This window comes from Pseudorasbora parva, chromosome 10 (assembly GCF_024679245.1).
Source record: "Pseudorasbora parva isolate DD20220531a chromosome 10, ASM2467924v1, whole genome shotgun sequence".
NCBI classification, from domain to species: domain Eukaryota; kingdom Metazoa; phylum Chordata; class Actinopteri; order Cypriniformes; family Gobionidae; genus Pseudorasbora; species Pseudorasbora parva.
In genome coordinates this window covers 6,423,963-6,437,475 of record NC_090181.1, presented here as the reverse complement: position 1 = coordinate 6,437,475, position 13,513 = coordinate 6,423,963, and the positions used below count along the sequence as shown (strand labels likewise).

Genomic DNA, 13,513 nt, shown 5'->3' with positions numbered 1-13,513 from the left:
TACTAAGATGTGAAATGTTGTATGTCTTGTTTAAAACAACATGTCACAATAAAATATACCATTTTGAGAGCACATATATTTTTCTGTTTCAAAAGGTTTAATGCATAAAATGCATAAAAGGAATAATTATATAATATACAATGGCTCAATGATGAATTTTATTTACCAACTTTTCTGTGAACCATTTGGTTTGAGCTATAAAAAGCTACCTGAAAACAACTGTGATTACCTTAATGAGCTTAAGGTCTTGAGATCGTGTGTTTTATTTGCTCCAAGTTGACATATGTGCATGCATAGGGCTACTCTCAAATCCTTACTAATCTCTTTAGCTGTTCGTCCTCCAGAAGGTACAGAGGCACTCTACGGCACAAGAGAAAATGCTTGACAACGCTTGCTTCAATAGAACTGCAAATCAATTGTGGATTTTGGTTCTTTTTTTCATATTTTAACTGAAAGAGAAGTGACTCAATTGGGATTTCACATTTGACTTTTCTACAAATTTCCTTCCACTGAGAGTACACATAGAGACAGCTGTGTGTCTGTAATTAGAGTTGTCTCAAAATGACAAGTGCAGCTGGTGACTCTCAAACATCCTGGCGTCAGATGGAGTTATCTGCCTCCTTGTTTTTGCTGGACTGTATTTTTTGCAAAATCCAGGTGAATCCATTGCTCTGAAATGGGCTGCTCTCCATCACGGGGGAACAGTCTCCTTGGAGCACAGGGTGCGTTCAGAAGGGGGAGAACTCTTCTTCCATTGACTCACGAGAGCCCAGGAGAATCACTGTCTGATGATGGGAGCAGTGGAGGATCTTGTGGAGGGGACACAGATAGAAACAACTCAGCGGTTCGAAACAACACAAGTTCCACATCATTAGGGAGGAAACTCTCTACGGCTGAGCCTGAAACTGATGGTGCTGCTTCTGCCAAACTAGGTACACAAGAGATTAACATCAATATATTGCCTCAGGGGAAGGAAAGGCAAGAAGAGAAACGGGAGGCTTGTGAGAAAAAGGGTGCAAAGAAGTCAAAGAAAGGTCAGAAAGGTGTCAAACTAAACAAGAAGAAAGAAAAGGAAAGAAAAAATGAAGAAAAAGTAGACTTTCCAGAGGCACTTGTGAAGGCTCATCAAGCAGCGTATGCATATCTCAACCCTAGCATCACTAAATATGAAGATCTGTTAGGGTTACTCGATCATGCAGCCCAAACCCAAATTTCCTTGCAACCCATGGTGGCATTCATGGTTTTACGCTATGAGGAAATAAACAAAGGGCTACAGGAAATCGTGGAAGAGGGGGAGATGTTGTTAAAAGGAAGTGGGGAGCATCTAGCTTGGCCTTGCGAAAAAAAGAATCCCTCACCCAAATTAGCAAAAAGAGGGACCTCTTCTACCTGCAGTGAGCCCCCACCAGACCTGCTACAACAACTCCTTCAGTATACCGTACAGAAAATGCGTCAAGTGGGTCAGTCAGTGTGTGGAATCGGGGATACCGCCCTTGAGGAAGCAGTGGATTACTTTTCCTCCATTACTGAAATTCTAGATGAGAAGCTCAGGACAAAACGTGCATCAGAGTCTAGATTAATGCGGTTGCTTTCTCGAATCGAGGCTGCATCACAGAAAAAACCTGGCCCAGAAGACTCTGCACTTTTTAGTGAAGACAGTGGACTTGGGGCAGAAAGTGAGTCCCTGGCAGGTTCAGACAGACAACGCCAACGCAGAGAAAGTTGTGAGTCAACAGGAACCCTTCATGCTACATCAAGTAGCCCTTGTGGTTTTACACCAGTACACCAAGGCTCATACAGAGGCAGACTTCTCAAAACAATGAGCAAAAGCAGCTCTCTTAACTCTATAGACTCAATTTGCACTATAACAGCAAAAGAACAGAGAGATACAGAATCACTACTTGGTTCGGTGTCCTTGGATGAAGGTGATGGGGATGATGTGGAGAATGGTAGTGAAGAGGAAAATTGCAATGATAAAAGAAGGAAACAATCAGATTCTTTTATTTCAGACCATAGACAACCATGTCGCTTGCCAGCAAGGCGTATAGAGAATCCACAAAACATTGAAATGACATTAAAGCTGAAAGATGCCATTAGTGGCCGGATTCGTTTTTTGCCATCCCAAGGCCCTGGAGTAAAGGTAAAACAGATGGATAGCCCAAAAAGCAGCAGTCACCAATGGACTGAGGATGGTGACAAAGGTTCCAAGAGACCCCAAACAGCTACCTCTAAACCATCCAAGAAAAAGACAACAGTTACAAAACGTTCCAGATCAGCAGACTCTCTACGTAATAAAGCAGAAGACCCTACACTCACTGAACTTGAGAGAACTCAAAAGGAACTCAACCAAAGGCTGGAGAAGATGACCAAGGTTAAGTGTGAAGGGAATACAAAGCCAGGTTTATCTAAGAAAATCCAGCAACCGCAAACCATTTCATCAGTTGCCTCTGACAGGCAGCGTTCTTTGAATAGGAACATTTTTTCTCCAAGTAATCAAAGAAAGTCATGCAATGCAAAAGTAGAGCAAGTAAGTGCAACGGATGAGATAGAAGAAAAAAAGAAAAAGGACAAAGACAAAAAAAAGGAAAAGGACAAGAAAGCTTTAGCTGTTATAGGGCCTGTTAAGGTAATACCTACACCAAGCCCTCCACCATCACCTCGCCAATCTTCAGGATTGTATAGGGAAAGGAATTCTGTTAAAAAACTTATTGACACCTTTAGTCAGGGGTTGGAGGAAAGTAAACAGATCCCAGACAGTGCAAAAATGCTTGGTGTAAGGAAGTGTGGTGTTCCCATCATTCCAGGTTTAAGTCCCTCTGGCACATTAGCATTCAATGAAACTTGTTTACTCGGTTGTCGAGGGGATTCACAATGTTCTGAAAGAACAGAGGATCTTGACATTGATAATCTACCACCTCCTCCACTTGAGGTACTCATGGACAATTCCTTTGAAAATGCACAAGGAAAGGACACCGGAGAAAGTGTAACAAGTAGGGGCCGATCTACCCTGACAAAAAGGACCGCAATGTCTCAGAGGTTACGAGCCTCTCTGCAGTCTGTTACAGTGCTACCCAGTAGGGGGAATTTGTGTAAGGGCTCTGTTAGCATGTCACCAATTCGTTCCACACACCAGGAAACCAGAGGAGTTCTGAAGGGTGTGCTCCATGATTCCAGCCATGAAACAGACACGGAAAGCGAGGAAGCTGCATCTCTCTACAAACAAGCAAGAAAGATAATCCACTTGAGGCATTCTTCTGACTCACCGACAGAGAAACTTGCTGAGCAGGGCCATAGGCAGATTTCCTCCTGCCAAGGTGATGTAGAGGTCTCACAAAAGGAAAACAGAATCAATGAAACACAAGTGCCAAACAGTGCCTGCAGGAGCCAAACTCCTGCCACTCCACCTGTATCCAGATCTCGCATGTTACCATCCACACCTCTGTTACATCGGAGACTCCCTAGTCCTCCAGTATTAAAAAGCCAACTCTCTTCTTCAACTTCGAGCCCTTCTGTAGTTCGTAAGCTCCCCACCCCACCTTCGGCTGGCCAACGAACACAACCAAGCACCCCTTCATCACGACAAGACCAAACTCTGATGACAGGGGTAACCTACCCATTTAAGGCACCATCACCTCCTGCATCCCCAAAAGTGCAGCGACTGTCCAGAGAAAACAGTGGTGAGGACTCTTCGAGAGTATTTAGTAATGCTCGATCAGTGTTTTGCCCGGTCTCATCATCGTTATTTGAGGCTCAACCTGTTCCTATACCCAAGCCCCCTCAGGCATGGGCCTCCACTGGTAGCAGTGTTCTGCCACGTCCCTGGGGTGAGCGTGGTCGACTGCCAGTTTCTGCACGAGGGCCTCAGCCATTCATCCGGCGAAGCCAGTCAGACAGAAGGCCCAGTCTAAGCCTGCCGCCCAGGGTGCCAGTCATCTCTGTAGCAGAGACATGTGGGAGTGAACCAGCAATTAGCACCCATGGGTGAGTCTCTTTTGAGTAACACTTGATATTTACTAGTATAACTACTTATAAGTAAAATAATATTGTATAGTATGCATCATTTGAAATGGCATTTGCATTGAAATTAAGCATGAATACATATAGCACAGAATTGACCTCAGTACACTTAAGACTGTTATGTCGTTCTTAACACTTCAACATTGCTACCTGGCTGAATATCTGTCATCAAGAAAATTAGGTTAATATCTGTGCTTTGATGGCCCAGAAACAAAAAACTCCTCCACAAATGTTCTTAGAAAAAAAGTGTGATAAAACAGTTATGATAACTATGCAGAAAAGTCCTGTCAGTTGAGTTCACTGGTGTGAAAAACTTGAGATTTTAATTTCTGATCTATGAACTCAGCTCCTTTAGGCTGTGATTTTTAATGACAATACAGTAACATAGAGTTTCTTGATTTTTTGATAAGGAAATTTCAAGCAAGTACCATTCATGCTTGAAATTGCATCCTCTGTTCCAGATTTTAGTTTTTAAAGGAATAAGAAAATCTTAGAGGACAAGCACTATGATTGTCTCTGTCATAATAAAGAGTGCAGTTTTTGAAATTCAATTATGGGTTCATTGTGTAAATGTCACTCAGCTCTCGGGTGAATAACAAGGGACAAATCTATCTGAGGTTAGTTTTAATTTAAACTTAGATTTATTTATTTATTTATTTTTGGCACCAGAAGCAGTTTTCTTTATTATTTAATAACATATTAAATTCTGAATGGTTTAAGATAATGTAAAATAATATTTTCAGTAAGGGTCCAGTAAGCAAATCCTGCAGAATGTCATCATCACAGCAATATTCACAAATGCAAGCCCTAGTAATTGCATTTTTATATAAAACATGAATACTTCTTAATTCTGAGAAAAAAAACTTTCAAAACAACAACAACAACAACAGCTAAAAATGTAAAACTTAAACTGCATACTAAGGTGGAGCAAGATTATACTCAGGTCAGCATAAGAAGCTTTTATGCGTGTGGGAAAACTTGTTTTTTTTTTTTAAAGATTTAAAAAAAAAAACAGTTTCAGAGAAAGAATGAAGGGGAAAAACCCACACAATAACTTAAAAGGGAGTGTGGGCATGCCCAGTGTCACGAAATAATTTAAATTGTGGAATGAATAAATAAATAAATAAATAAATAAATAAATAAATAAATAAATAAATAAATAAATAAATAAATAAATAAATAAATAAATACAAATTAGTATAACCACATTTAGTATTCAGAATATTTTAACACCTTGAACATTCTGTAATTACTATTAAAGGCAACACTTACTGCAATTATTTTTGGCATTGGCCAATTAAACTATTGCTTCATTACCTAATTCATGTCTAATCTTTCCTTTTGACCATTCCTATGGTCATGTATATTTGATGGCCTCTTTGTATATAGACCATATTGCCAAAAGTATTGAGACATCCCTCTAAATCATTGAATTTAGGTATTCCAAATCACTTCCATGGCCACGGCTATAAAAAAAAATCAAGCAGTAGGCATGCAGACGCTTCTACGGACATTTGTGAAAAAATGGGTTGCTCTCAGGAGCTCAGTGAATTCAAGCATGGCACCGTGATTGCCACCTGTGCAAGTCTATTTAAGAAATTTCCTCACTACTAAATATTCCATGGTCAACTATTAATGCTATTATAACACATTTGGAAGCAATTGCGAACAAACAGCAACTCTGCCACCAAGTGACCAATCACGCTTCTCTGTTTGGGAATCTGATGGATGAGTTAGGGTTTGTCGGTTGCCAGGAGAACTTTATTTGTTCTCCTGGCAACCGACAAACCCTAACTCATCCATAAGTTTTACATTTTTTGGGGGGGGGGGGGGGGGGGTGCAGTTTGGGGATGGCCCCTTCCTGTTCCAACATGACTACACACCAGTACACAAAGCCATAGGTCCATAAAGACATCGCCGAGTGAGTTTGGTGTGGAGGAACTTGACTGGCCTGCACAGAGTCCTGACCTCGACCCAACAGAACACCTTGGAGATGAATTAGGGAGGAGATTGTTAACCAGGCCTTCTCGTCCAACATCAGTGCCTGACCTCACAAATGTGCTTCTAGAGGAATGGTCAAAAATCCCATAAACACACTCCTAAACCTTGTGGAAAGCCTTCTCAGAAGAGTTGAAGCTGTTAGAGCTGCAAAGGGTGAGCTAACTCCATATTAAACCCTACGGCTTAGAAATGGGATGTCATTAAAGTTCATGTGGATGTAAAGGTAGGAGTCCCGAAACTTTTGGCAATATAGTGTATATTACTACATGAACTTAAGGAAAGATGAAAAGTATATTGTCAAGGTGCAATTTAGATACACTTTCCTCTCTCACGTACATTGTAATATGGATGCTAATCCCTGGCAACTAAGCTCTCAATGACTTGCTGCTGACCAGTGCTAACCAGCTCTGGCCCACTTCACTAATCCTTCAATTCACTAATGTCCTTATTCTGATTTATTATGACAGATTGGAAGATGGTCCAGCTGGAGGAGACAAGCTATGGAGTGAGCAAACAGAAATCAGAGGAGCAGTTCGGTCTGTCTCACATCCAGACTTGTGCATTGTGGGTCAGGGTTTACAGAGGGAATGGGGGAAATGAGGAAGAAGCAAGTGGGATTATGGATTAGCAAACTTCGGATGGGATTAAAACCTCCTATTCCTGCTGGGAAATGAAAATAGCCATTTCTGAGAAGGCCTTCTCATTATCACTTCCAATCACTGTCATTTTCATCTTTTCAGCTTCAGTGTACCACTTGAGTACATACAGTATTTGATCTGGTTGCTTTGATTCATTTGGTCTGAAATTTGTTTTGAAAATGTTTTGTATTGTGAATATTTTTGGCTGGTGTTTTATATTTTTATTTGAGTATAAAAAATTGTAAAAAAATAAAAATGCATCAAATATTTTTCTTTTCTTTCAACCTCTCTTAAAACGCATGTTGATTGTGCATTAGACCAAGGACTTTAGGTTATCAGGTAGGCTATCATAAACATTATCATTATCAGCCAATCATATTCTTCTTTTACAAACTTTTATCTGACAAATCATATTTAAAATACTGCAAAGCATTCATCTCCTGTGTGGGAAGTAAGAGGTCAGTGACATTAAGACATTAAGAAAAAATAAAAATGCCTTGCAAATTTTTCAAGACCCATTATCAACTCTCATTGCACTTTCAGAAATCTTACTTGAATTTTAAATTGGCTTGGGTTATTTGGGCTCATTGTTATATTGAAAAACAATAATTAAAGTGGTTATGAATTGAGAAATCAACTTTCCCTTGAGCCTTTGATATATCAAAGTTCATGGTAATATCCTGTAAGTTTCAGAGCTGAAAACGTCATTGTTAGTCAAAAAAAAAAAAGCTTTTATAGACACCAGGCCCAGAAAACAAGCCTCTCTAATCAATAACGTATTAGAAGGTGGAAACACCGCCTCAGTTTACGCTGCTTCTGTAGCTCTGCAGAGCTAAACTGATCGTTTTACTGAGCAATAAACATGCAGAGGATAGCAAGATAATCATTTGTAAACAAGATGCAGTTCGACACTGGTTTTGCAGACATATTGAGATTTAAACACAATACTTTGCCTTCTATATTGGATATAACAAAAATGGTGCAACACACTTATGTGAGTAAAACATGTTTTTATATGCAATAGCAGCTATTGCATTGCTACAGATCGTATATTGATACGATAGGGGAGCAGAAGCTCATTAAGTATGCAAATATCCAATCCTAACCGTGGGCGTTTACTTCTAAGTCTCCAGTGCGGCACGTCCATCAAAACCCAGTTCAGGAGAGAGTATCAAAACCATTGTAGAAAATAGCCTATAACTTATTAGTTATGATGTTTTTGAATGTAAAAACCACACAAACATCATTAGTTGACCTCAGACAACAGTATAAAAAATAAAAAAAGCCAGTTCATGACACTTAAAATCGTGATTTACAAACTCATCACATTCAAATTTTGACTGGAGAGGGCGTTGATGTGCAATTTTTTAATTCCGATAATTAAAGTCCAAATTTTTATTCCCATCCCTTTTTAACTTCCCTCCGTCTCGTTCACTCGGCTGTACGTCATTGCTTATGTTGCATGAGTGCCCACTACTGGCAGAACCCTTGAAATGTGTTTAAATGGAAAACCCTTGATTACCTAGCCTACAATTCTAGACACACACTAGCGGCAGCAAATCTAATCTGCCATGAGTGTCGTCTAGCAACTCTCAATACCCTTCTGAGCTCTAAACGCCAAACTCTGGTCGGGCTAATCACATCGTGTATAGAGTCGGTGGGCGGGGCTTAACATAATGACGGCCAAGTTGTGCAGAAACTGGCGAACGGTGGTCTTTCCAATGAGCTTTGACCGCGACTCTGGAAGACTTGGGGTCCTATTTTAACGATCTGAAACGCAAGTGTCAAAGTGTAAAGCGCAAGTAACTTTGTGGGCGGGTCTCGGCGCTGTTGCTATTTTCCCGGCGGGATAAATCGGCGCAAATCTAAAATGGGTTGGTCTGAAGTAGCTTCATTATTCATAGGTGTGGTTTGGGCATAACGTGAATAAACCAATCAGAGCGGCATCCAACATTCCCTTTAAAAGCAGGTGCGCAAGTTCCATTATGGATTGCTATTATTATGGCATATTTACCAGACGCACGCCAGGAGAGGTTCACAGCCGAGGAGACTGATGTTCTTGTAAGAGCAGTGAAAGACAGAGAAGTTGTGTTGTATGGGGATGGGAGAAACCCACCCAAAATAGCGTCGGTTAAACAGGCGTGGAAGGAAATAGCTACAATTGTTTCATCAGCTGGCATCCCCAGGACGTCGCACCAGTGCCGCAAGCGCTACAATGACATTAGAAGACGGGGAAAGTCCAAGCCCTCCAGCATCAATCGGGCACGCCGTGTAACGGGAGGTGGATATGCCTCTAATCAGGACCTGACGCCAGCACACCACAATGATTTCCGTCATCTTGTGTTAATATTTTTTTAGTGTAACAATTTATGATTTGCAAAAATAACTGTTGCATCTGTGTAGATTACATGAGCAAAGTGTATGCGCATTGTGCACGCTATACATTATGGTCAAGCATGCGCCCTTAAAATAGCATAATGAGCAACGCGCCGCTGACTTTAGACTAGGTTTTTTTCTGGTCAGTGGCGCAATTGTTTAATGAAACAGCAAAATATGAACATGGGAATTTTTGCGCCGGAACACGCCTCCTTTTTTGCGCTGAACCGCCCAGGGAGCGCAAGTTCATTCACTAGTTTAGCGACGTGCTTCTGTGGAGGGAAAAGCGCGCTTTGCACGGGTGCAAAATAGGAATGACACATGCGTCGTGTACAAAGTCAATTGCGCTGGGTGCAAGATAGGGCCCATGGAGTTAAGCTTTTCTCTGAGAAAAGAACAAAGAACGGCACAGAAGTTATTCTTAAAAGGGAAGATGTGTTCAGAGTTTTGCTGACCGGATACGGCAAAAGTTTAATCTTTCAACTAGCTCTGCTTCACCTTCGTTGCTCTGGTTGGTTGCGCTCTGGTAGCGCTATCCTATCGCGTGCAGAGGGAGTTTGAAAGACAACCGTTTATCCCGCCCCTCGGATTGAGCTGTCAATGGTGAGATTCCAGACCAAACATCTTAATGTGGGTCTGGCTTGTCAGGCTATTGATTACCTTGATTACTGCTGGAACGAAAGTTGAAAGTTTTTTTATCTCATGAATTTGTTTTATGCACCATAGGCCTATATATATGCTTGGGCTATTAAAATTTTTTAAGTTAAAGGTGCACTATGTAGTATTTATGCAGCAAAAAAAATCCAAAAACCACTAGACCAGTGTTATATATTTTGTTCAGTTGAGTACTTACAATATCCCAAATGTTTCCAACTATTTGTAAATTGTGAGAAAATTGCTATTTTAACCAATGAACCGGGACGTTTCAGCATAGCGTTTGAGCGAGTCGCCTGTCAGTCGTATCATATCTGCGTTACCCTTGGTTTTATTCTGCAGAAGCACTTTACTCTTAGCAGTGTGAACATGTCACAGCAGTGCCGAGCGAACGCACAGAGTAACGTCATTACATAATTTTAAACACACTTAAATGTATCTAATATGATAAACAGAGCTGCATTACCTTATAATCATGACCGGAAACGCGGAAGTGCAACTGTGTCCCGTCCCGTCATAATAAAAGTCCCGGTGCTTGCGAGGCGGGTATTTGTGTAACAATCGCTCCAGCGGCCTTGCTCAGCTCCTCAACACTCGCTCCTGCTCTGCTTCACACTACAGTAACGTTAATAACCGCATCCATCAACATGATTTCTGCCAGAGTCCTATCCCGATTCTTTTCCACTGCTGTGAGGTGAAGACCACATGTCCCAAGATTCTGAGCTCAAACTTGGCGTCATCAAACTATGCCTTTGTTTTGAACAGGCGCCCTCTAGCGGACGGAATAGTTGCATAGTGCACCTTTAAATGAAGATTATTTTAAATGTGTAGCTGCTAAAAAAAGAACATGTGTGTACATTCTCTCTCATAGGAATCTCTTTACAAAAAAAAAAGACAAGAAAAAAAATGCTACTGGGAATTATGGGAATTTTGCAAATAATAAAGCACAATCATCTCGGGCAGTAAAAGGCCTTTTGGTATTTGTTGCATGGTAGCTATAGATTCTAAATGTTGCACTGAATGCTGAAGTGTTGCATTCCAGTCATAGCACAGAGGCTGCGTTTACCTCCACTTCTAGAACTTCCCTAAGCACTTCACCTCAGGGAATCCCCACCGCTATCTTGAAGTGCATTCAGCTTTATCAAGTGGACAAGGGGAGTTCATATGGACAGACCCTTGATTTTTAGGGGAAGCAAGTCTACTCTAGCCTAGAAATCTAGACACACACTAGCGGCAGCAAATCTAATCTGCCCGCGAGTGACATCTAGCAACTCTCAATACACTTCTGAGCTGTAAACGCCAAACTCTGGTCGGGCCAATCACATTGTGTATAGTCGGTGGGCGGGGCTTAACATGATGACGGCAGAGTTGCGCTTGCGTGCTTCTAGTAAACACAGAAACTGGCGAACGGCTGTCATTCGAATCAGCTTTGACCGCGACTCTGGAAGACTTGGAGTTAAGCTTTTCTCTGAGAAAAGAACAAAGAACGGCACTGAAGTCATTCTTAAAAAGGGAAGATGTGTTCTGAGTTTTTTTTCCGGATACGGTGAATGTTTAATCAATCAACGAGCTCTGCTTCAACTTCGTTGCTCTGGTTGGTTGTAGAGCTATCCTATCACGTGCAGAGGGAGTTTGAAAGACAACCGTTTATCCCGCCCCTCAGATTGAGCTGTCAATGGTGAGTTTCCAGACCAAACATCTTGATGTTGGTCTGGCTTGTCAAGCTAAGTCTACTCAGTATGTACACTTCAGACAGATCCATAGACCACAATGCACCATTTATTTACTCAACCCCACACAACTCACATTTAATACTTGCAGCTACCTTAAGCATTTTTTTAATAGTTATATTTTATTGTATCATCTTTTTTGTTTTTATTAAATCTAATAAATATTTTTTATATATATATATATATATATATATATATATATATATTATAAATATAATATATATAATTAACTAATATTAAATATTAATGTTAATATAGAATATATATATATATTTATATATATTCTATGGTTTATAGAGCATAATCATTACTTAATATTTGTAAATGAGTCAAAAGATTTTATTACAATAAATAAATAATGTAGTCTGATGGTAACCAAATTGTGCATAAAGATTTGATTATATTTATAGTAATTACTTCAAGCTTTGTAAAGAAGAGGCACACTGACAATAATTGTCCACAAGATGGAGCCCTCACACTAGGCAAACATTACTGTGCTGTTTACTGCAAGCCCAGTAAAAGAATGTGAATGCAGCACAGTCTTACAAGTAGCTGTTACAAACTTTAGCATTGTACAATCTGCTTGTGATTGACAAGGAAGGAGTGGGATCATATTTAAATCCAATACAGTCATATTTACTGAATAAAAAAGTACACTGGGGAACACGTGGCCCCAGGACGCACTATGGGAAGAAGGCAAGCCAGCAGAGGCAGTGTGATGCTTTGGGCAATGTTCTGCTGGGAAACCTTGGGTCTTCCATCCATGTGGATGTTACTTTGACACACACAACCTACCTAAGCATTGTTACAGACCATGTTCACCTTCCAGCCTCCATGGCCTCTTCCAGAAGGATAATGCTCCTGCCACAAAACAAAAATGGTTCAGGAATGGTTAGAGGAGCACACCAGTGAGTTTGAGGTGTTGACTTGGCCTCCAAATTCTCCAGATCTCAATCCAATGGAGCATCTGTGGGATGTGCCGAACAAACATGTCGATCCATGGAGGCCCCACATCATAACTTAGAGGATTTAAAGGATCTGCTGCTAACATCTTGGTGCCAGATACCACAGCACACCTTCAGGGGTCTAGTGGATGCCTCGACAGGTAAGGGCTGTTTTGGCAGCAAAAAGGGGACCAACACGATACCGTATAAGGTCATAATAGTATGCCTGATCGGTGTATGTTTCAGTTAAATACACGCCAACCCTGGTTTTAGGCACCATGAAAGTGCCAAGGTGGCTCAGTTTTTAACTTTGCTCCATGGCTCTCACTAAATTTAAATTGAACCAATCAGCAGTGAGCGAATAGACACATGTCTGATGCAATACGATCACTTACTCTCTGTGTTTCTACTCCAAATTAAAGGTCACCACATAGCAAAGGGTTTTTAAAACACTGGCTTTTAGCAATGCTTATAACAATAATGTTGTATGATGTAGATAATATGTATTTATTATGTACTACTTAATTTAAATGAACATAAATATATCATATAAATAAGCTTTAGAATCAATATAAAGCTATACAAAGACTACACGTGAGCTCAAATGTTCAGTTCCCTCTATAGCTATATCACCTTTATAAACTTTACAATAGCAAGATTTTTTTTTCTTTTAGTTGTCCTCTTCTTCTGTTTTCTTCTTGCTGTGTAAATTTGTTTAAATTCTTAATATGTATCAATCTGATTAGTGTGAGATGATGGTTTTAGTTACTCAAACTTGACAAAGGAATATAAAACATTTAACAAGGACAACAGAAGAAACGAGGAATGACAAAGGAAAAGCATAAAATAAAAACCTCAAGTAAACAAAAAAGTATTTGACGCTGTCATTTAATGATGCATTCTTGTCTATGTCTTCGGATGAACCAACACTGCTTATATAGAAATGATATACAATATGATATCTGCAATACAGAGTATATGTTCTGCAAAATGAGCCATATCATGAGTTTCAAATGTCTGAAGAGCTGAAATTGCCTGTAGCTAAGTTTTCTGAATCTGACATGAAGGTGTCAAGTGTACACGATTAAAAGTAGACTTGTCTTCATTTGAGGTAAATTCTCCGAAAATCCATACTTGAGTTTTCAAACTTAGA

At 40.2% G+C, this 13,513-nt stretch overlaps 1 protein-coding gene across 1 annotated transcript; it reads left to right on the top strand.

Annotated features, from left to right (window-relative positions):
- Nucleotides 1-385: 385 nt before the first annotated feature.
- Nucleotides 386-6,618, top strand: pcare1 (photoreceptor cilium actin regulator 1). Its single transcript, XM_067454480.1, has 2 exons — nucleotides 386-3,981; nucleotides 6,486-6,618. Exons 1-2 carry the CDS (start codon nucleotides 677-679, stop codon nucleotides 6,616-6,618), a joined length of 3,438 nt encoding a protein of 1,145 aa, XP_067310581.1. The 5' UTR covers nucleotides 386-676.
- Nucleotides 6,619-13,513: the final 6,895 nt, after the last annotated feature.